Source organism: Lepus europaeus, chromosome 5 (genome assembly GCF_033115175.1).
Source record: "Lepus europaeus isolate LE1 chromosome 5, mLepTim1.pri, whole genome shotgun sequence".
NCBI classification, from domain to species: domain Eukaryota; kingdom Metazoa; phylum Chordata; class Mammalia; order Lagomorpha; family Leporidae; genus Lepus; species Lepus europaeus.
The window spans coordinates 7,039,597-7,063,162 of record NC_084831.1 but is presented as its reverse complement, the minus strand read 5'-3'; the positions used below and the strand labels follow the sequence as shown (position 1 = coordinate 7,063,162).

Sequence of the window (23,566 nt, the reverse complement as noted above, 5' to 3'; positions counted from 1 at the left end):
GCTGTAGATGACAGCCGTCCCCAGACGCGGCCATGGCTGCCCAGCCCCGAGTGCTCGGATCCCGGGAGCTCTCGGTCACCGGCCTCCAAGCAGGGACAAGGCTTAGTCGCCTCCGGCCCGTCCCCTGGGAACTGACACCCCTGGCTTCCTCGGGCGGCGGCAGGCAGGGGACAGGGGAAGGCACGTGCACAAGTGGCCTCCCTGCAGCCTCTGCTTCCCCAGAACACGTGGGCAGAGGACGGGCCAGAGGACTGGCAGCACGGAGGCCACCGGCAGCCGGGCCTGGGCTGGCGGCACGGGGCACCGCGGCTCTCCACTCACAGGGCACACAGTGGGAGGGCAAGGAGCCGGAGGCAGAGAGGAGACACGGGCTCTCCCCGGGGAACGCTCATCCATTTAAGGCAGGCAGCTCATCCCCCGGCAGCAGGTCTATATACAGTAACAGGAGGTCCCCGCTCCCGCAGGCACACACCCAGGCCCGGCCAAGGACCACTCTGGCCCTGGGTGAGCAGCCGGCGGCAGCTGGCTGGGGGCAGTGCGTGGAGCCAACCAGCAGGCCGTCCTGCAGGGGCTGCCAGGGCTCTGCCCTCCCCACGCCCCCCCAGCCCCTGCCCAGGGTTAACCTGGAGGAGCCTCAGTCGTCACCCAGTCAGGCAGGGGTGGGGAAGGGCGAGCAGACAGGGAGCAACAGGCGGCAGTTACATAGCGGTAACTCATATTTATTACAATTATGTACAGTCGTGTCTTATATCCTGGAATCTATACATGATCACAGATGAACATGTGTTCTGGCAGGGGGCAGGCGAGGCTGGTGGTCAGGAGGGGCCTCTGCCTGGCTCCGCAGGGGCACAGACGCACACCCCACGGCAGCAGCGGCCGGGAATTCCACTCGTCTGGGAGGAGAGCGGGCATGGCCGGCGGGGCTGGGGACAGATGCCCGAGGACGGCAGGCCTCGGTGGGGTCCGGAGCCCTGGCAGGCCCCCACCCAGCAACGGAGCTAGGGAGCAGGCTTTGAGCAACAGCGAGAGAAGGAGCCACGGCCAGGCCCGAGGGACAGAGGACAGCAGAGGCCGCGGCGCCCCCGCTGGACAGGCGGGAAGGACACGAGCTCTTGCCATGCAGGTGTCTCGTTAGCCAGGGCGCTCGGCAGAGGCGTCCTGGACAAGGACAAGGTCAAGGCGTGCGTCCGGGAGGGGCTGGGCAGGGGCTGGGGTTTGGGCGGAGAGGGGCTGGGGGACAAACACGACTGCCCACTGCCACAGCTCAGGACAGCTCTGCCCCTACCTCGGCTCAAGGCCGCCTCCCGAGCCAGGGAAGGCGGGGCAGGAGCCACGCGCCCGCTGCCAGATGCCGGCCCTCAGGGACCACGGGGCCGCCGCCCGAGCCTAGTCGCGCTCATGTTCGTTGCTGGCACCCTCGGGCCGCCGCAGCTTCTCCACCTGCTCGGTGATCTGCCCGTCGCCGCCCCGGCGGTCCTCCCTCTGCACCCCCAGGCAGTCCTCCTCGTCCACGTGGCCCACGTCGTCCTGCTCGTCCTCCTCCCCCTGCACCTCCATCCTCACCTGGCCCTTCACGTCCACCACCCCCTCGCCGTCCTCCTGTGGGCCCAGCAGGTGGTAGGCAGCCGTGGAGCCCTCGGGGCTGTGGCTCTCCTTCCCTGGGGAGGGCGATGTGGACTCATTGCTGACGGGCGAGATGTCGCTGCTGCTGTGATGGTTCACGGCCGCGGGGCTGGACGGGGCCGGCGACTGGACCGGGATCTGCCAGGACGGGATCTTCGGGGCTGACGGGGAGGGCGGGAACTGTCTCCTGGCGGAGGGCGGGCCAAGGGAGCAGAGATTGGTGACGGCGTCCAGGGCCTGTGGGCTCAGGGATGGTGGGTGGCCACACCTCGGCCACCTGACAGGCGCCCTGCGCAGAGCCCTCCCTACCCTCCTAGCTGGCTGGGGTTCCCTTCAGGAACCAGAGGGGCCCGTGCTGGCCACAGGCAGCCCCGCTACATCCAGGTGAAGCCCCTTGTGTGGGAAGCCACGGGACAGCAGGGCCAAGGGAGGGAGCACACAGGAGCCCAAAGAGGCTGGGGTGGGAAGCTGGGACCCTTGGCCTCGGCTCTAACTTGCCTATGGCCTGAGCAAAAGATGGCAGTGGGGACCCCGGCCACTGGCCAGGGTGCCAAAGACGGCAGAACCCAAAAGGTGACGTCAGTGTAGTTTGCTAGAAAAACTCGGGGCCCAGCATTGACCATGGGGAGGGGCCATCCCTCCCTCCCACGGCCATGTTCCCTTCCTGGGCCCTGGGCCAGCCCAGAGCAAAGCCAACTCCAGGAGTGCCCTGGGAGGTCAGGTGCGCTTGGCCAGGGCCCAGCGATGAGGCCGTACGACAGGGAGGCCCAGCCCACCTGAGCTCAGACCTGAGGGCCTCAGAACCAGCCTCCTCCCTCAGACCTGCTCCGCGGGCGTGCGCCAAGGCCTCCCCGCCTCAGTGCTATGAACGTGCTCGGTGTGACCGATGGCTGCTCCGTCCCCAGCCACCAGGGCACCTGCCTCCCAGGCTGGAGACGGCGAGGGCTTCCCTACACGACACCCTGGACCCCCAGCTCAACCACACCTCACATGAGGACAAGTTCTTCACCCAGGGAGACTGGGAAATGGGGTCACCTGGCTGCGGCCACAAGACCCCCACTCCAATCCATTCCTGATCCCCTCACACAGCTCCCAAGGGTCCCAGGTCCAACAGAGACACGGGTGCCCTGAGGACTGCCTTCCTGGGGAGTGGGGGTGCACTCTGGGGACTCTGCTCTCAGCTCTCAAAGTGTGACGTCCCGGTCACCCCGCGTGCAGGGCTGCAACGGTCACAACGTGCCATCACTGCGGGGCAGCAGTGGGACACCAAGGCCATGGGGGGAGGCAGCGTCTTCACACGTGGTGGGCACAAGACCCGGCCCCACCCCGGGGACCCTCTCTGTGGCACGGCTGTCCCCAGAGGCGCCAGGGCTCAGGAGGGAGTGGCCTCCACGAGGGGCCCCCACTGCAGAAGCGGCCTCCCTGGGAGTCCTGCGTCCTAGGGCCTCCCTTGGGCAGACGCGCCCGCCCAGCCCTGCCAGGCCAAGCCCAGCCCCGAGCCAACCTTCTCGCCTACCGATTTAAAAGCAGCCCTTTCAAGGAGTTGATTTCCGACTTGAGCTCATTGATGTTCTGGGACTCCAGGATCCAGTTGGTGGATGTGGTGGCCTGAAAGGCAAACACAGGGAGACGCGGGTCAGCACGGCGCCCAGGCGGCCCGGGCAGGAGCAGCGCCGGCTGCCCACGGCTCCGGCTCACTGCTGAAATGACGCCCTCGGGGCAAACATCTGTCTCTGTGGTGTTGATCACACCTGCTTCTAGGTGACGTTCTGGGTGTGTCAATAAGATATCAAAGGTGCCCCGCGGGAGGGGAGGGGCCCAGACCTCGGGATCTGCTTCAGATCCGCACACGTGGCTCCCTGTCCAACCACATGGCACACGCGCCCATGGCCGTGTCAGCTCCGCCTCCCTCCTGAGCACCTCAGCCCCCAGAAGCCACCGCACCAAGGGGCTACCTCGAGGGTGGGGTAGGGAGAGGCAGCCTCCTTGACCTTGGCGGTTCCCTGCGCTTGGCACCTGGACACTACCTTGGAGCCTCAGGGTGGCCGAGGGCATCCGAGCAGCTCCCGTCCCATCCCTGTAGCTGGCATGCATGTAGCCACGCACATCTTCCAGCTCCTACTCTCGCGTCTGCCCGAGCCGGTCCCCAGCAGCTCCCACAAGGACCATGGCCTGCAGAGCTGCCTGTAGGCTCCGCCCCCGTCACCCAGCTCCTCCTCTGGGCTGACTGGAGGCTCAGCAGGGCGGTCGTGCTGGGGGCTTCAGTGCCCGCCGCAGAGGCCGGGCGGCCATCTCTCCCCGATGGCACCAGCCTCCCCGTCACACCTCTCCCCTCCCACCCTGCCGCTGGATTCCGAGTGGGCTGCAGAGCACAACACCTGACTTGTGGGGGACAGAGGGAGGCTCTGGTGACTGCTGCCGGGGCCACTGCGGCTGGCAAGTGCACAGCTGGCCGCCAGGGCTCTCGCTCCCCTGGCGCCACCGCCCCAGGGCCTGCGGCACACCTCCGACGCGGGGAGCTGCCCCGGCGAGCAGCAGGCCGGGTGCGCCTTTGCACGGAGAAGCCCCTCGCAGGGCCCACACAGAAGCCGGGCAGCCGCCGCCCGCACACACGTCCCCTCGGGGTCCCCTCTCCAGACCACCAGACAGCAAGGACCCCGGAGCCGCTGTTCTGGCTCCTCTGGGCCGGGGAAGCCGCAGCAGTCCATTAACAAGGGAGCAGTTTCCACTCACCGGCCTGCCGAGGACTCGGATTTCCAAACGCGTATGGTGCCAGATGCCGGGATTTAGAAATAAAATCTGACATCTGGGGCTTTTTAGCCAGGCTCTTTAAAAAACAGTTGTAGAAAACTCGCAGCCTTCAGTTTTATGTAGGTTTTTTAATTACTTAAAGCTCTTCTTTTTAAATTTTTTACAGTGCTCCAGCAGAAGTTTGGAAGCCAGATACAAAAACTCACATTACAGCTGAGAAAACACAGCTCTGGCTCCCTGGATTTATGGAGTAACCAAAGTCCTCGCACACATGGGCTTCGATGCCAGGCCAGGGAGCCCCGCTTCAGCACACAGAGGGCTGGGGGAGGGGCAGGAGTCCCCCAGAGCACAGAGACCACGCTCAGGCCGCGCTCGGCCACAGGCACAGCACCAGCCCCGCCCCTTCCTACTCCAACATGTGGTCTTAATCTGAAGGCTCGAGGCCTGGAAACGGTTTTCCAATTTCCGGAATGGCTTTCGGCCACAGGCGGGCTGCAGATACAGAAGATAACAGAGGCCTGTGGGCTGCTTTACGGCCTGCCGCCCGCTGGGCGCACCCGGTGGCTGCGGGCCTGCCTCTGTGGAGGGGGGGCGGGCAGACATCAGGAGGAGACGCCTGGGACCTTCTCCCGAAAGCGCCCCAGCTGCCCCTGGAAGAGCGGCTTGGGGAGGTCCTCTAGAGCGTGGCGTGTGTGGGAGCTGCACCTGCTGGCCACAGAGCCGTGGGAGAAGCGTCCAAGGGAGGGGGAGGCCCTGGGGCATTATGGAGCCACAGACCACTCTCTCTCAGGCCTAGCCCAAGGCAGTGCCAGGGCGACCCCTGTCACACACCCACAGACCCCAGGACCAGCAACCCTGGGAGCAAGCTGCAGCCAGGCACCATGACAAGTACAAACCACGGTGAAGCAGGTGCCGTGCGGCTCCGTTGTCTACGCCCAGACTCTCACACTGCTACGACCACTTCGGGTCTGGGCAGTGAGGCACGGAAGCCGCCCCAGGTGGGCCTGGAGCTCGAACTCCTGTAGGGCCTCAACTGCAACGCCTGGGTTCGGAGAACCTGCCCACGGCAAGGCAGCGAGCACACTTCTCCCCTGGGCCCTCGGCGGGGCTGTGACCTGCAACCAGACTTGGAGGGGGAAGCCACCCCCCGTGCACACCGATGGCCTCCAGAGCTGTGGACATGCGGCTGCCACAAGAGGTCCACGGGCAGCAGGAGACAGGCAAGCAGGGCGGCCTCAGCGGTCAGCGGCCAGCTGTGGGGCGGACAAGCGGACTCACGGAGGGCAGGGGGCTGGCTGTGGCCGAGCAGGGGGAGGAGCTGTGCGGGCGGCAGGTGGACCGGGTCAGGGCCAAGTACCTTGGCGGCGGCCAGTTCATGTGCGAGCTCCTGGACCTTCTGCTGCTGCTGGATCAGCAGCTCCTGGACGGAGCCGAGTGTCGTCTGCAGCTGGGTCACTGGGAGGAGAGAGCAGGCGTGCCTGTCACACGGGGCCGAGAGTCCCCCCCGCGCCACACACCTCTGAGCCGCCCAGCTTCCTGCCACGTGTAATTCATGCAGACGCCCCCACCACGCTATGCAGATAATTTATCTGCACCCTGTAACCCACCTGCACTGTATCTAACCGCCAGTATTTCTACTTTATCTTTCTATTGTGGAGTTGTCCGTGGTCAACAGTATATCCGTCCAGAACCTCTCCCCTCTAATTATATCTGCCATGATTTGCTCGGCTCCCCCAGCCCCTGGAACGTGGGCATCACTCACGGCAGAGGCCTCACCGTGTCCTTGCGGACCGAGGGAGAGCCTCTGACCCTAGACGGAGCGGCTCAGGTCCCGGCACCATCCAGGAGCGGCGGGCACGGCAAACCCCGTCTCCTCGCTGAGCCCACCCCGGGGCACCCTGCTGAGCTCCCCGCCGCCACGGGAGCCTGCCAGGAGCAAATGCCAGGGACTTCTGAGGGCTTCGCAAAGGAGCCCCAGAGAGACCCAGACTCCTGCCTGGGACGGGCGGCTTCTCTTGCTCGCCTGGGGTTCTCAGATCCAGAGCCTCCGCCTAGTAAACAGGTTTATGGGGGAGAAAAGCCACCTCCGGCGCGACAGGTCCCGGCTAATCTGGGCCATCACGGGGCACTGGGTAATGAAGGCGAGCCCGCTGGAGTCGCTAACAGTGGAGGTGCCCGGGGTCCGGGGAGCCACAGTAATTACAGTCTCTCTTGACCCCGTGCTGGATTCTTCGAGGGAAGGGGGAAAGTCGCCGAAAACCCCCCTGAAAACCTCATAGAAGCAGAAATTAAAAATGAACTTTACAGCCCTTAGAAAGGCTGTCATTTTATTCCCCTTATTAATATTCTGAGGTTGGGAGCCTTTCCGTAAAAACATAATTAATTGAGGCCGCGCCGACAGTAAACAAGCAATTTCAAATTAAACCGAAATGACGGCGGCTTCATTTGCAAATGTGAACAGATTCTCAGAGCAGATAAATGAAGTCACCACATAAAGTGGAGACGGAGGGAGAGGGGAGGGGGCAGCCGAGGGGCCGCGCGGAGGAGCTTTGAGGGGTGACTTGATGGAGTCATTAATCTTTACCTGTCTGGGCCACGCTGCCACTCAGCTCCGAGAGACTCGCCTCCATCCTGCCCAGCTGCTTCCGGTCCTCCCGGCCGCCCAGGATGAGGGGGAGCAGGTACTGCTGCGAGAGGCGGGCCGGGTGAGTCCTCGCCCCTCCCGCCCACTCGCCGTCCGCCTGGCTTCGGAGCCCTCAGCCAGCGCGCAGCACGCAGGATAACGTTAGGAGCTCCGTCCGCAAAGGGCCACGGAGCAGGGGACATCGCCTCTGCCCAGGGACACCAGGAACTTCCTGGCTCTGGCTTACGTTTGTTTTACGCCAGCTCTAACACTTTTGTAACAGAAACAGCTTCAATCCTGCTTTAGAGGCGTACGATGAACATGTGGAAGGATGTACAAGAAGCCGGCACTGCCGCCGGCCTCCAGGGAGGAAGCTCCAGCCTGTCAGGGCATCTTCGACACTTTGAACACTGTGAGTGAATCACTCACTCAGAGGGAAAAAATGAATGAAATTAAGTAAACCAAATTCCTCGAGAATCGAGCGCTCCATCAACCAGAGACTGCCGGCCCGGGGCTCCTCCGCCGGGCGCCGGCTTTGGCGGGGAGTCCAGGGCGGCTTCGAGGGTGGCTGCAAGACATCGCCCAAGTCTCTCCGAAGCCTCCAAACCTCCTCCTCCTGGCCAGTCAAAGCAACCCAGTTCCTCCAGCACTGAAATTCGGGCCACAGGGGAGAGGGCTGGACAGGCCCAAAGAAACTGGAACTGGGGAGAAGCGAGCCGAGGCTGCAGGGCCACCCCCCCCCCCAGCCCTGCCCGTCCCGGGACACTCAGGAAGAAGTCAGGCTGTCCGGCGGGGAGGTAAGGTGTGAAGGGTGAGCACAGGGCAGCCAGGCTGGTGCTCACGGGAGGTCAGGGTGGGGGGCGGAGGCCGTTACCCAGCAGGTGCACAGAGCACTTTCCACTGAGCCCGGCGTGAGTTCCCACCCACGACGGAGCCTGTAGCCGCGCCTCGGGCGGAAAATCTCCCCAACATGATTTTCACCACATTCTCACCCGTGGAGCCAGAAATGACAAGGGAGGCGCCCGGATACTGCCCCAGCCTCACTCTTCATGTATTTACGGAACAAGACAACAGCTTCTGACTGCCCCCACCCTTTTTTTAAAATTTAAAGAAACTCTCAGCCCGTGTTTTGGAAACGTTCTCGTACTCTCAGACCGTATGTCAGTGTCTCTTTCCTAAAGCAGGCCGGGTGCAGGCTCAGCGGAAGCACTCGATGACAGCCGGCTTAGGGCCCACACCTAGGGGAGCGCCGCCCCCGACTCCTCCGCAGGGCCCAGGTCCTCCGGGGCAGCAGCACGCTGGCCACATGCGGCACCCGTGGGGCGTTCCACGTCACGGCCTGCCCTTCCCAGGGGTTCCCAGAGGCCCAGCACACACAGGCAGGGGAGGCATCCATGCAGAGGGAAAAGTCCCAGGCCCCGGGACACTTTGTTTCTGGATTTCTGGCTGGAAATTTCCAACTCCAGGAATAGATGAAGAAGTTACATTGTGCTATAATTCTGTCATTAACTTTTGTATCAAGTCAAAAATTAAGAATCCCAGAGGGCAATGTTTAAACATGTTTCACGTGCTGAAGTTACAGCGGCCAGTCTGCGTGTTCACTCAGGCCCAAATAAGGGGTGAAGCAGTCGGAGCCGGCGGCCTCGGACGACAGAGGGACTCTCTCCAGGTCAGAGGATGCCAGACGGCCCTGCCCTTCCAGGAAAGACCTGTTTCTGCAGGTCACCGTGGGACCTTGTAGCCCGGCCTCGGGGAAGGGCACCCTCACTTGGGGCCTGCAGTTCTGTGCTAAGCACCGAAGCGTGGGTGCTGAGGGCTGACTCACAAGCCTGGGGGAACCTAGTGTACCGCAGACGGAAGGGAGGTCTCATCAACTGATCACGCGGGGCTCCTCCAACATGGCTCCAAACGCGCATCGGCAGACGGTGCTTCCCTTGGGCCCGCTACAGCAGAGGAGCTGGGCTCCGTGTGTGCCCCTGACCTCTGCTGGCCACGTGCGGGGCATCGTCCTAAGGACCTGCGTGGGCTCCTGAAGGACACGCCTTGTGATCACCTGGGAGGAGGAGGTCTGCAACTGCCAGGCTCCCCTCCTGCAAGGGAGGGGGCCGTGAGCTGGGGCCGGACGGCTGCCCCCCAAGTGCACAGACATCAGCAGTCCCCACCTCCGTCTCAGCCTGCCGAGTACCGCGGGGCTCCAGACAAGCGTCAGGTCCCCAAGGACTGAGAGGAGCACGGCGCCTACAGCCGCCAGGAAGGGGACTTACCTTGTAGAGCTGGTGAAAGCCAAACGCAATTCCTGCCATGATGATGGCCAAGGCACCGTAATCTCGCCATCGGGAGCCCACGGGGCCTAGGGTGGGAAAAAGCAGTTAGGAGAGGCACATGGTGACCATCCCCCAGGGGACAGGCAAGCACGTGCCCCAGCAGGACACTCCCCCCACCAAAGGATGGGCAGGAGGGACGCAGAGCTGCAGGAAGACAGCACGCAGCCATCAGGAACATCCTTCAGTTCTGTCCTCGCCTCGCTCCAGGCCTTCAGAACCAGGTGCTCCACGTGGGACACAAGCGCCGGCCAGGCCCCTGGCGCCGGCTGTGTGCTGCTGGGTGCAGGTGTCGAGCAGTGAAGGAAGCCCCCGGGCATGGCGAGGGAACCCTGACACCTGCAGCGTGGTATCTATACCCAAGGAACAAAAGGCCCACAAAGGATGCCATGAGCACGTTCAGGTGTGCACACAGGCACAGGCCCCGTACAGGCGGGGACAAACACGTTCAGGTGTGCACACAGGCACGGGCCCCGTACAGGCGGGGACAAACACGTTCAGGTGTGCACACAGGCACGGGCCCCGTACAGGCGGGGACAAACTCGTTCAGGTGTGCACACAGGCACGGGCCCCGTACAGGCGGGGACAAACACGTTCAGGTGTGCACACAGGCAAGGGCCCCGTACAGGCGGGGACAAACGTTCAGGTGTGCACACAGGCACGGGCCCCGTACAGGCGGGGACAAACACGTTCAGGTGTGCACACAGGCAAGGGCCCCGTACAGGCGGGGACAAACGTTCAGGTGTGCACACAGGCACGGGCCCCGTACAGGCGGGGACAAACACGTTCAGGTGTGCACACAGGCAAGGGCCCCGTACAGGCGGGGACAAACACGTTCAGGTGTGCACACAGGCACGGGCCCCGTACAGGCGGGGACAAACGTTCAGGTGTGCACACAGGCACGGGCCCCGTACAGGCGGGGACAAACACGTTCAGGTGTGCACACAGGCAAGGGCCCCGTACAGGCGGGGACAAACGTTCAGGTGTGCACACAGGCACGGGCCCCGTACAGGCGGGGACAAACACGTTCAGGTGTGCACACAGGCACGGGCCCCGTACAGGCGGGGACAAACACGTTCAGGTGTGCACACAGGCACGGGCCCCGTACAGGCGGGGACAAACACGTTCAGGGGGACAAACACGTTCAGGTGTGCACACAGGCACGGGCCCCGTACAGGCGGGGACAAACACGTTCAGGTGTGCACACAGGCACGGGCCCCGTACAGGCGGGGACAAACACGAGCCACACAGACCAGGAGCAGGGGCAGTGGGAGACCAGATCCCCCTGCTCTGCTCACCTAGAGCCAGGGGAAGGTGACAAGGCCTACAGGGAACTGAGCAAGGCAACCTGGGAGAGTGAGAAAGCCACCAAAAGGGGACATGAGAGAGGTGGGTGACAGGAGAGCAGTGGGGTCAGCAGGGCCTGGCGGAGGTGAGGGTCAAGTCTGCAGTTCCGGTGCAGGGGAGGGGCGAGTCCAGGAGAGAGGTTGAGTCAGTGTGGGGCAAGTGAGCACCCCGGGCCTTGCTAGAGAACCACAGGAAAGGGTGCCCAGGAGGATGCAGGGGGCCGCACATGCCACGCAGGGCTACAGGGAGGCCGTGGAGCCATGGACATCGTCTCACAAGCAGTGGGGACTCACTGGAGGAGCTGGACCAAGGAGGGCCACGGACACTAATCCAGGTGAGCAACCTCAGGTGGCCCCGGGGCAAGCCAGACGTGGGAGAGGCGGAGCTTCCTGCAAGGGCCCCCCAAGCACACGGTGGGACTGGGCTGGGAAGGGAGTTAGGGGCTATCTCAAACAGCGTCTGCTGCTGCGTGGAGGACCTGAAGCGGGGCGCTCCCTTCCTGTGCCCGACTCATACATCAGGCATGTACCTATGGGAGAAAGCACGGTGCGCACTGGGCCCAGTACTATCTGTGGCTTCAGGCATCTGCTGGGGGCCTTGCGATGTGTCCCCTGAGGATAAGGGGAGGCCGCTGTCCAAAGTCACTGCAAGTCCTGGATGGAATTCCAGCCGCATACGGGGACAGGAGAGCTTCCCACTTCCCACTCTCTCACTCTCTGCCACGTTTAGTTCACAAAATGCTTCAGTGTCCAGAATCTGATCCCATCTTTGGGGGGGGCAGCATTCTCTCCACGCTGTCCCCATGGAGCTGCCACCTCCAAGCCAGCCCTCAAGGGATCTGCTGCTGGGAGGAGTATGGGCCACCATTTCCAGAGTGTGTGGGACACAGAGGCTGGCCGTGGAGGGAGACCACAGTGCCAACGGGAAGTCGCTGCTGCCCTGAGCAGGCGCTGGCTCTGGGGTGGATCTGGCAGACGGGTGAAGGAGCGGCAGCGGCCGGCAGCTTTCAGGAGGAGATTCACAACTTGGCTGAGCAAAGCTTACAGGCACCTGCCTGGTCCTGCCTTCACCTTGCACCTGTGCCTGTGAGCTCTCGGAGGGATCTGTCACCTCCTGGGGTCTCAGGACCCCAGGACAGGGCAGGAGCTGCTCTGCAGGCTCAGTGGCAAGACCTGGACACACAGGAGAGGCCTCGCCCAGCCCAGGGGCTCCACCACGAAACTGTTATCAACACAGGCCTCTCCCTCAGCCCTCAACGCCCATGTCTGGTGTATGTTTTTTTTTTTTTTAAAGACTTATTTATTTAGTTAGTTATTTGAAAGGCAAAGATACAGAGAAAGAAAGACGGAAAGAGAACCCACTGGTTCACCCCCCAAATGGTCACAATTTGGGGGGCTGGGCCAGGCTCAAGCCAGGAGAATGGAACACCATGGGTCTCCCACATGGGTGGTGGGTGCCCAAGGACTTGGGCCATATCCTGCTGCTTCCCCAGGCACATTGGCATATTAGATTGGAAGTGGAGCAGCCATATGGGATGCCAGTGTCGCAGGCAGTGGTCTAACCCACTGTGCCACAATGCCGGCCCCTGGTGTACACTTCTGAACAGGTGATACACACATAGTTAAAACAGTGAGTCCCCTCAACAAGGACTCCTCCAGCCCCAAGAGCCGCAACTCCTAGCCTCGCGTGTCTCCCAGAGCCGTGCACACGCGTAAGAGGAGCCCAATGCGCCTCATTTCCCTGCTCCGTACCTCCTCTTCCAGCTCTGCCTGCAGCTGGACACGCAGCTCGCTCCCAGCACCCTGGTCCACAGCAGTGCACGGCTCACCTCCCACCCGGGTACAAGGATGTCTGTGGGGGGGTCAGAGGTGCGAGGGCGGTGCTGAGAGGCCCACCAGTCTGTCCCCAGTGCCCCTCCACCACGCCCACAGTGCGCGGTGGTGCCAGCTCTCAGCCGAGCCGCCATCCGGCGGCGGCACTGCACTCCAGCTCCTGTCCGGCCGGATCTCACTCTGAGCGAGGCCTGGGCGCCTTTTCATCCACGTCCCCCTCAGGGTACTGTGTGTCCACTTTGCCACTTGCTTTCTTTTCCCTGGCACTTCAGAGAGACGTTTCGTACGGCAGGGACAATGCAGCCTTTGGTCTGCGATACAAATCACAACACCTCCCCCAGCTGATCCTGCTTGGGGCCCTGCTGACCGCGCTTTGTGGCGTGAGACGTTCCTGTGTGTGCACGAGTGCATCGCTCCCCTCTCGGGGTTCTGAGGTCTGCACGGCTGTGAGTAGACATCCCCACGCCCTTCCTGGGCTGTGCAGGGACAGGTGGCATTGCCATTTTGGGGAGCGAGCTGCCCCCACGCAGCGCCGCTCGGGGGCCCTGGGACCACTGAGGAAGATGCTCTTGCATCCGATCCTCAAGACCTGGGGCCTCTCTGTCCTGGGCAGGCCTCTGTCTCCCCTCGCTCAGTCAGATGCGCAGGTTCACTCGCAAGGAGGAAAAGGTGAAGGAACAACGAAGTCCTCCTGGGAGGGGCCGTGCTCCACAGCCCAGATATCCACAGAGGGCACCTTCAAAACCAGGGCCTGCCACACGACATGCTGTCACTGTGGCTTCTCGAATACACACTAGACACGTTGCAAGCAAGCAGCTGCAGTGGTCTGAAGACTTGGCCACAACCCCCAAGTCTGCTGGACTCTCACTGAAACTTCAGGGCGCAGTGTCTGCCTGGGGTCCTCTGAGCTGCCGGGGCTCGGCAGGGGCTGGCAGTTTGGGGTCCAGGAACCACAGCCCTCCTGCAGATGCCCCCCTCTCCAGGGCGCTGCCCTCAAGACCGAGAAACACCTGTGGTTCCTACCAGCTCACCCTTCACCCCTCACGGCTCCTCCATTCCTGCCAGGCTCCCGTTAAGAACATTTTATTGCCCCCTGGTTTTCATTATTAATGAAAAGGGACCAGAATGATCTTTCCTAAAGTTCAGAGAGTCTATAAAGACAAGAAGCTGAAATGCCATTTTACTCGTTGAGGAGCTGTGCAGTGCGAGCCTGTCTGTGGCAAAATGAAAAAAGAAGAGAACTCAGCTGGAGAAACTCCTGTCCCCTGCGAGGCTGGCAGAGGGCAGGGCCAGGGCTACTGTGAGGCGCCTGGCACGATCCAGGCGCGCTCAACCCGGACCACCACCTGCATTCAGACCCTGCCCATCAAGCCAGCACAGGACCCACAAGGGAACGGAAGGCAGGGCGTCTCCCCTCTCCCCGCTCCCCTAATTACAAACACGCAAGCAGAGCGCCAGGCCAGTCTCTGCTGCTCCAGCTGAGGGGGAAGAAATGGAAGGAGTAAGCTTTTAAAAGCTGCAGAGCCAAGAGTCTGCGAGTGGGTGCTGCCCTGCCCTGAGGAGGAGGCAGGCGCGGGCGAGCAGGCACGGCCCAGGGTCGAGCCCCGCCCAAGGCCACCCCACCAGCCACGTGGCTCCCAGTGTCATTTTCTCTGCCTGTCCAGCATGGACCACCAGGCCGGCAGTGGCAGCTCTGCCAGTCTCAGAGCAGGGGATCTGCTGAGGACTGCTCTCACACTGGATCTCCTCCAGCAGCCCCCACACACCGCCCCGCCGGCCGCCAGCGTGCCCTGCCACCCCACATCCCTGGTGTCTGTGCAGCACGAGGTGACTGTGGCAATGACCACCCCACAGCACCCGGCATTTCTGCGCCTACCCCCTGGCCACGGCTAAGTTCAGAGGACACACTGTGGGCGGGAGAGGGGCACAGAGCTCTCTGGCACTCCCCAGCTTCCTGCACCTTGCAAGGACTCCAGGAACCACCAGGTGCTGATGGTCCAAAGCCCAGGCCCCAGGGGAATCCAGGGTGGACAGAGGCTGTGTCAGCAGCAGGAGAGCTGCATCCCACAGCCCCTTGACTCTTCACTGGACACCAACCAAAGCAACACGGCCAATCTCTATGTCTGCTCGACCGAGAACTGTTCACCCAGCAGGTGAGCACCGACACCATCGAGCAGGAACGCCCACGGGCACGGGAGCCCGGTGCACATCACAGCCCCGCGGGCTTGAAACCACCCAGTCAGGGACTCGTGGCCACGGGAATCCCACGCTGCAGTGACGGCCCCTCTGCAGAACAGAGCGGACGGGCCGCAGGGATCACCCTACTGGGTCAACGCGCACTCCAGTGACGTGCTGGCTGACAAGAGGGAGATGATAATCATGTCCCTGGGGACACTGGCAGCCCGGGCACAGGGCGAGATACTGCAGAAATGGGGCAAGCAGTTGTGGCCGCCTCCATCTTTGTTGAGGTTGGAGCCAGGACTCCACACGGCAGCGCATCTAGCTGCTCAAATCCGTCCGTCAGCTTCGCTCAGAAGCCACCCTGCAAACTCAGTGACAGACAGGCCCACGCACAGGGAGCTCCTAGCATAATCCCAGTCCACCCAATCAGTGCTTGCTACAGCCTGGAGTTGCTGGGATAAAGGCACAGAGAGACTGGTGACCAGCTGGAGGGACACAGCTGAGGGACTGGCCACGATGTGGATGGCTGGCCCTGGTCAGAGAGACAAACAACCCAGACGGCAGCATCTAGGAACAGAACAGCTCTGTTCTGAACAGAAGCACCTGGGTAGGCTGTCCAGAAAGGCACCACGGCAGACTGGGGCAGCCCCGTCCGACTGCCCATGTATATCATGCGAAAGACAATCTCTCCACTCCCTGTGGCTGCAATGCTATCAGCTGCGTCACCTGTAGGCAGGAAGGCGTTGAGAGGCCTATCTATAGTCCTCATCCACAGACTAAGACAATGGGCTCTCATCAAGCTCTTAGGAAGAGTCCAGAAGTAGACCCATGCTTATATGGTCAACTACTTTTTGCCAAAGAAGCCAAAAAACTCTATGGGGAAAGGATACTCTTTGCAACAATGGCACTGCAACAATTGGATATCTACAGGGGGAAAATAAAATCGATCTTGAACCTCACCTTCACCGTACACAGAAATTCACTCAAAATGGATCAAACACCCAAATAAAAAACAAAAACTATAAACTTCCATAATAAAACACAGAGTCAAATCTTTGGGGTAGGTAAAACAATCTTAAGATACAAAAATCAAGAACCACAAAAAGAAAAAATTGATAGAATTTTTGCTTTTCCAAAAGTACTGTCAAGAGCATGAAAAGGCAAGCTGAAGGCTGGGAGAAAATATCCACCACAAATCTGATAAAGGACTTCCAGCCAGAATATATAAAGAGTCCTGACAACGCAATAAGAAAATTCACAAAAGATACATGAACGGCCAAGGAGCATATGAAAATCAGGCTTCACGGCATTAGTCATTAGGGAAAGGCCAATTAAAATCACAATACAGTTCTATCACATGCACAAGAGAGTGGCTTATCTTAAAAACCAAGAAGTTAGCATGGATATGGAGTGACTGATCACACACTGCTGGCACAACCATTTTCTGCAACACCTAAGATGTGACTGAGCCATTCCAGCCTAGGTATTTACCCACGAGAACGGAAAGCAGATACGCACACAAAGGCTTGGATGGGACGTCCACAGCGGCTTGACTCAGAGCAGCCCAGACTGGAAACAACCCAAACGCCTGTCAACCCAACAGCAGGTCAAACCGTGACGCAGGCACTCCTCACCTTGCAATGGGAGAAATCCTCTGACAAACCCATCATCAGCTGAAAATATTGGTAAGTTGAAACTGCAGTTAACACACCAACCTCCCCCACACAGTAGCTGAGCCCTGTCTACCTTAAGTATGCTCAGCCACACTGGCCTACGGCTGGGCAGTCTGCTAATACGCAGCCCATTTTACAATAAAGTGTTGACTATCTCATGCACACACACAGATGGGCATTCTGTAAACACAACAGGATAAGGAAACTAAACACAAAATCCAAACGATGCTGGCAACACAGCACACCGCAGAGCATCCACTGTCTCCCCAAGATCGCGGGCTGCCTGGGTGCTGTCCTCAGTGCCACCACTCGCCATCACCAGAGATGATGGTACCGCACTCTCCTAGCCCAGAAAGAACCAAGTTCAAAGTCTGACTGCATCACTTCTGCAGTGCTGTAGTCAAACATCCGTTGAGCCATCGTCAGTCAGGGGCCGTCTGTGGGTTCACACATGGAGCGACAGAGTTAGCCAGCTACAGCAAGCTGGCCAACAGCCAGCCTGTTTTTATACGGCCATGAGCTAAGAACGCTCATTACATTTTAAAGGATACAGAGAGGGGAAAGGGAGAGCAGGAGGATGTGACAGACATGCAGTTAGCAACTCTAAACTACGTCCTACCTAGCCCTTCAAAGAAGAAGGCTGCAGGCTCCTGGAATACAACTCAGTAATAAAAAAGACTGAGGCCGGTGCCGTGGCTCAACAGGCTAATCCGCCTAGCGACGCCGGCACACCAGGTTCTAGTCCCGGTCGGGGCACTGGATTCTGTCCCAGTTGCTCCTCTTCCAGGCCAGCTCTCTGCTGTGGCCCGGGAGTGCAGTGGAGGATGGCCCAAGTGCTTGGGCCCTGCACCCCATGGGAGACCAGGAGAAGCACCTGGCTCCTGCCTTCGGATCAGCGTGGTGCGCCGGCTGCAGCGCACCAGCCACGGTGGCCATTGGAGGGTGAACCAACAGCAAAGGAAGACCTTGCTCTCTGTCTCTCTCTCACTGTCCACTCTGCCTGTCAAAAAAAAAAAAAAAAAAAAAAAAAAAGACTGAAACACACATCCGTGCACAGTGGATGGTGGCTCAGCACTTGGGCCCCACCACCCATGACCTGGACAGAATTCCTGGCTCCTGGCTTCCGCCTGCCCTAGACCTAGCTTTTTGCGGCCATCTGGGGAATGAACCAGTGGGTAAGAGGTCTTTCTCTGAGATCTCTCTCTCTCTCTCTGTCACTCTGCCTTTTAAATGCAAAATAACTCTTTTTCTAAAGACTACAATGTTGGTCCGTGCTGCGGCTCACTTGGCTAATCCTCCACCTGTGGCACTGGCACCCTGGGTTCTAGTCCCGGTCGGGGCGCCGGATTCTGTCCTGTTGCTCCTCTTCCAGTCCAGCTCTCTGCTGTGGCCCGGGAGTGCAGTGGAGGATGGCCCAAGTGCTTGGGCCCTGCACCCGCATGGGAGACCAGGAGAAGCACCTGGTTCCCGGCTTTGTATCAGCACAGCGCGCCGGCCGTAGCAGCCATTTAGGGGGTGAACCAACAGAAAAAGGAAGACCTTTCTCTCTGTCTCTCTCTCTCACTGTCTAACTCTGCCTGGCCAAAAATAAACAAACAAACAAAAAAAACTACATGTTGTATGATTCCATTTATATGAAAATTTTAAAAAGCACAACTATAGCGACAGAGCGTGAGCAGGGGTTCACAGGCACCACCAATGACCTATGGGCACAAAGAAACTTGATGGAGTTCATCGTAGGTAAGTTACACCACCAGAGAGCTGATCAGAAAGTAAGGAATTAAGGATTCAGAATCATCAAACGACCGTACCCAGCGACTGCACTCACAGAGGAGTGAAACATACGTGCACGCCAGACCTGCACACGAATGTTCTTAGCGTCACCACATTAGTCCCAACTGGAGACAACTGGACTGTGCACCAACTGGGCACTGAAGGCCAAACGAGGTCCACACACGGAGCGGCAGTCGGCAGTAAGGGGGCGGCCAGGACTGATGCTGAAACACAGTGAACCTCAAAGATCAACAGTTAGCTGAGAGAAGCCAGGCCAGACTCCACCCACGCCGTGACTCCATCTGCCTGGGTGTCCAGAAGAGGTCAGTCTACAGTGATGGCAAGCAGACTACCGGCTACCTGGGGCCAGATGCGGGAGCAGGCTGAACCATAAATGGGCCCAAAGGATCTCACCGGAGAGTCAAACTGCCCTGGCGCTGACTCTCGGTGATCACAGCACCACTCAGAAAAAGTTCGGAAAAGAACTCTGAACTGTGCATCTGAAGTGGGCGAAGTTTACAATCTGTAAGATACACTTCAGGAGCTTTGTGCTAAGTGATTAAGAGGAGGAGTCTACAAACAGGCTAATCGTAAATGGCTAAGCGATTTTTCATAGACAAGTAACTCAATGTGGACAGTGTCGACAGGACAACCTTCTGCCAGCACAACTGGACACCCACATGGAGAAAGGTGAACTTTCACTGTCCCCTCATACCACACAGACTCAACTCAACATAAAACCAGCACGGCACAGCTTCCTTCTAGAAGAAAACACAGGGAACAGGTCTCCCGTACAGGTGGCAGGGACCCAAGCTTGAGCTATCACTGTGCCTCCCAGGGGGCACAGCAGCAGGAAGCTGGAACTGGAAGTGGAGCCTGGACTTGAACCCGGACACTGATGTGGGGTGCAAGCACCCCAAGCGACATCTGCAACAACTGCCCACCTGGATTTAAAATGTTTTGCACCAAAATAAATTTACTTTTTATTCCATTTTCCATGAACTTTTTGAAATATCATTGTGTTTGCTAATATAAAAAATGTAACATTTATGTTATAAAGAATAATAAAATTAGCAACCTTAAACTGGCCTAATTTAGCAACTGAAGCTGGTCCAGTGTTCCTCCCCAACCTGGAGGTAACCAATCCTGACTCAGAGTTTACTCCAACTTGAGATATCAAAGCAGAGAGCAGCCCGCCTAGAACAAGGACCGCATGTCGCAGCCTCCCTCGCCAACACTGAGCTCTGGCAATGGGCACACGTGGAGGTGACGCAGGCGATTTCCAGGAGGTGTTCTCTGAAGGCAGCCTGCCCTCCTCCTTCCCTCTCCCACCTCCCACTTGCTGGATGGCAGGTAGGACCACCACGGGCAGCACAGTCAGACTCCTACCTAACACCGACAGCCTCTGGTTGGCTTCAGTCACTTCCCCAGACTACTTACTTTCAGTGACAGCCCTGGATGGCGTGGCCGTGGCACACAGCAGGCCTAACACAAAGCAACCCAGTGGCAGCACACTCGCCCCTCAGTGGCTGGTGCAGCTGAACCAGTGGCAAGGACAAAAGAACACCCTCAGAACTGGAGAAGTGCTTTCTGCAGCTACAAATTAGTGAGTTTTGGGGAGCACAAGGTGAGATGTGTGCACTAAACTGGCAGAGAGAGAGATAGGAGTGGGTGGAGAAAGTGGGGGCGAATCTCCTGATGGCGTCCACACACTCTTCTGGTGAGCCACCTCCAGGTCACTCCCATGCAGGCCATCCCTGGCCCCAGGCCTTGGCCTGCCCCAGCTCACGGCAGTGTCCTTTCCTGCCCTGGTGCAGTCATGGCTTACTGATCGTCAGACAGCTCAAGGTCTGCCCCTCTAGAAAATCTGGCCCAGACTAGCATTTGGGGAGTTTCCTTTGTTCCAAATTCTGAAAGCTCTCAGCATCCCCCCAAGCGAGAGGGCACGGGTCCATCTTCCGTGTTCTTCCCCAAGCCCTGGGCCTTCCTTCCTGTGAACAGCAGCCTCCTGATGGCAAAGCCTGTCCCCCAGGCCTTCTGCAGCTGCCCAGCGGCCTCGCCTCCTGACTACAGGGCAGCTCTCCCAAGAAAAGGCCTATTTCGCCGGTGCCGTGGCTCAACAGGCTAATCCTCCACCTTGCAGCGCTGGCACACGGGTTCTAGTCCTGGTCCGGGCGCCGGATTCTGTCCCGGTTGCCCCTCTTCCAGGCCAGCTCTCTGCTGTGGCCAGGGAGTGCAGTGGAGGATGGCCCAAGTGCTTGGGCCCTGCACCCCATGGGAGACCAGGAGAAGCACCTGGCTCCTGCCATCGGATCAGCGTGGTGTGCCGGCCGCAGTGCGCCGGCCGCGGCGGCCATTGGAGGGTGAACCAACAGCAAAGGAAGACCTCTCTCTCTCTCTCTCTCTCTCTCTCTCTCTCACTGTCCACTCTGCCTGTCAAAAAATAAAAATAAATTAATTTTTAAAATTTTAAAAAATTTAAAAAAGAAAAGGCCTATTTCCATCACCACTCAACAAGCAGTTCCAGAACACTTGCTCAGTCAGCGCCTGGGCTGGCACAATGGCGCAGCAGGTTAAGCCACGGCCTGCAGCGCCAGCATCCCATAGGGATGCCAGTTCAAGTCCCAGCTGCTCCACTTCCATTTCAGCTCCCTGCTAATGTGCCTGGGAAAGCTGTGGAGGGTGGTCCAAGTGCTTGGATCCCTGCACCCATGTGGGAGATCCAGAAGAAGCTCCTGGCTCCTGGCTTCCGCCTGGTCCAGCCTTGGTTGTGGCAGCCATTTGGGGAGTAAACTAGTGGATGGAAGGCCTCCCCCCCTCCAACTCTGCCTTTCAAACCAATAAAATAAATCTTTTTTAAAAAGTAGCCTCAGGACTCAGTTTAACAGAGAAGACACTGAACACTTAAGCACAGTGTGGGATGGAGTGGAAAAGCCTCCATCCTGTTAGAACAGGCGGCCTGGAGGAGGCGCCGGCTGGCTCCTAACTTGAAGAGCTGCAGAGAAGATGGGGAGGGCACCACCAGCTGAGCACGGGGACAACTGCCGAGGCGGCATGGTCCAGGTGTGATCCCACTTCTCCACGTAGCACCTGCCCACATGATACATGATACAAACGACTTTATTATCGGTCTAAGAGAAATAAGGTCAAATAGGTAAAACAGTCGCAAAGACAACCAGATGGCACATTTCAGAGTCAGGTGTCACTGTGCTGTCCCACGCTGGAGGGCACCTGACTCCCCCCGGGCCATCACTCTGACACTGGGCCCCGTGCCCCTGTCTCTCTGGACAAGCCCATCAGAGTTTCACGTGCATGAGCTTTGGCCATAGCCTGGATGCTCCCATCTACCCGGTGTGACCACTGAACCAATCGCCCCCAGACCCAGCTAAATACCTGCTCTCTGAACTGTCCCTGCACCCCTCGGGGCCACCATCCTCCCCGAGGGGGCCCCACCGGCACCGTGGAGCTTGGAGCGGAGGGACAGCCCCCAGGCCTCATCAGCCCTTCCAGCCCAGGGCCTCGCACAGCACCTGGCACACAGTAGGCGTTTCATGTAAATGCCTGGCAGGAAGACAGCTGGGGCCACAGACACGTCACTAAACAGAGCTGCAAGCAGCAAAGCTCTCCAGAACACCGGTGGATTCTCACGCCAGGCGACACCAAGCTTCCCTGGGTGCCACCTCCCACTGCTTGCACAAAGACTCCCTGGCTTCTGGAGCCCACACTGATTTTTCTCTTTTCTGCATTCCTGTGGGATTTTTCTGTGTAATTAATTTTGGCATTAAATCACAACGTCTTTTATTATTATCCTCTTCTAAAGAATTTATCTTACCCTTCCCAAAGAACTTGTCAGATTCTTACAGCTCATCTACTGAATCCCTCACATGACACAACACTGAGCATACAGTAGGTGCTTAATAAACACTGAGGAACTGAGCTGCCATTCTGGCTGGTCTGCATGTTCTTTCTGCCAACACCAGCATTTACTGTCACCCCAAGGTCAATCACATTCAGCAAAGAACAGAGCTGTCGGGAGAGCAACGGGCTCGCGGAGTGGTCTTGGAAAAACCACTCTGCCGAGACGTGAGCATCTGCGGCTGGGCCCTGGGAACCCCGAAGTCTGGGAGAGGACGCAGGGCTGGAGGTCCTTGCAGAGCCAAGCAATAGGAGGCCCAGGCTGCTGGAGATGTAGGGTAAACACAGCAGCAGAGACACACGTGAACGGAGGCTATAAATCCCTCGTAGACGCAGACAATGCCTCGGCGATAAGCATTCAGGTTGCACACCCAGTTCAGAAACTCCCCTGAGTTTGCTTGTAATTAAGGGGGTTAGAAAGGTAAAAAAAATATATAAACCCAATTAATCATTTAAATATTTAAAGTCAGGTGTTTTCCTCACTCCAGGATTCGTATATTTCATAACGCCAGCAGCCGACAGCCCTGGTTCTGACTGGGGTTCATTTTAGAGCGTGTTTAAACTAGTCAGATTGAGTGATGCCTCCAGCAACTAATCGCATGTCAAATAAAAGATATTTTATGTAATAAATTACCGCTACAAGTAATTCAAATGTCATTTATCAGTTTTATTATCAGTCAGGCAAAGTCTTGTTTCTCTATATTAATCAAAATCAAGCTTTTTTTTTTTTTTTTTTTTTTTTTTTTTTTTTTGAGCAGTTTTGACACCTCTTGGCAAAAGTACAGAAGTGGAGAAGTAGCGTCAACCCCAGAGCAGAAAGGGAGCAAAGGTAACAGTGCGAGAAGAATGAAGCTCAGTGGTGACAATCAGAACCCAGGGACTCACAATGACCCTGGTCACCACCTTTGTGCAGGTGGCAAAGCAGGAAAAAGCCTGTCTCGAAGGCCTGTTTGATTTTCAGGGCTAGGAGACTGAACATGCAACCCTCCCGGAGTACTCGGAACCTGCGGGTGTAAATGACTGCACTGCCCCTTCCAGCTCATTCTGCTGACTCTCCCCACGTCTAAGGAAGGAGGCAGATGCACGACGCTTTAGGCCAGCACTGTGACCAACCAGGACAATTTGTTCTGAGCAAGAAGTTTCCAAGTAGCCGAGAGACCTGTTTGCTATTAAGCATGGGAGGAAACAGCTGGAACAGAACAGATGTGCATCTTAGGAAATTCTGCACCCCAGCTGCCACTGCCTATCCTCAGCAAATCCCATTAAACGGTTGGGCCCAGGGATACAACTGGAGAAAAAGAGTGGTGCCTTAGCCAAGTACGCAGAAAAAGAAAACATGTGAGGCTCAGTCCGAGCCCAAAGCAAACACAAAGGATTGAGAGACGGCTGGCCAGAGAGAGAAAGGTGTGTCACACTATCCCGACCCAGGAGCCCAAACCCAAGGTCGGCCACTGAAGCTGCGCTCACGGGTCTCAATGGCCATGGTGCCAGCAGTTCAGGCAGACAACGCACTGACAGACAGGGCAC

The 23,566-nt window shown here is 58.6% G+C and overlaps 1 protein-coding gene across 3 annotated transcripts in view; it reads right to left on the bottom strand.

Annotated features, from left to right (window-relative positions):
* Nucleotides 1-710: 710 nt before the first annotated feature.
* The window catches only part of PEX14 (peroxisomal biogenesis factor 14), a 156,511-nt gene continuing 133,655 nt past the window's right edge, over nucleotides 711-23,566 (bottom strand). For 2 of the 3 annotated variants that reach the window (XM_062190425.1, XM_062190427.1), the window contains 5 exons: nucleotides 9,262-9,347; nucleotides 6,959-7,061; nucleotides 5,732-5,829; nucleotides 3,140-3,231; nucleotides 711-1,810 (listed from right to left, as the gene is read on the bottom strand). In XM_062190425.1, the coding sequence (XP_062046409.1) occupies nucleotides 1,387-1,810; nucleotides 3,140-3,231; nucleotides 5,732-5,829; nucleotides 6,959-7,061; nucleotides 9,262-9,347 (803 nt within the window). In that variant the 3' untranslated portion in view covers nucleotides 711-1,386. The remainder of the gene's footprint in view (nucleotides 1,811-3,139; nucleotides 3,232-5,731; nucleotides 5,830-6,958; nucleotides 7,062-9,261; nucleotides 9,348-23,566) is intronic. The other variant, XM_062190426.1, reaches the window with a different exon arrangement.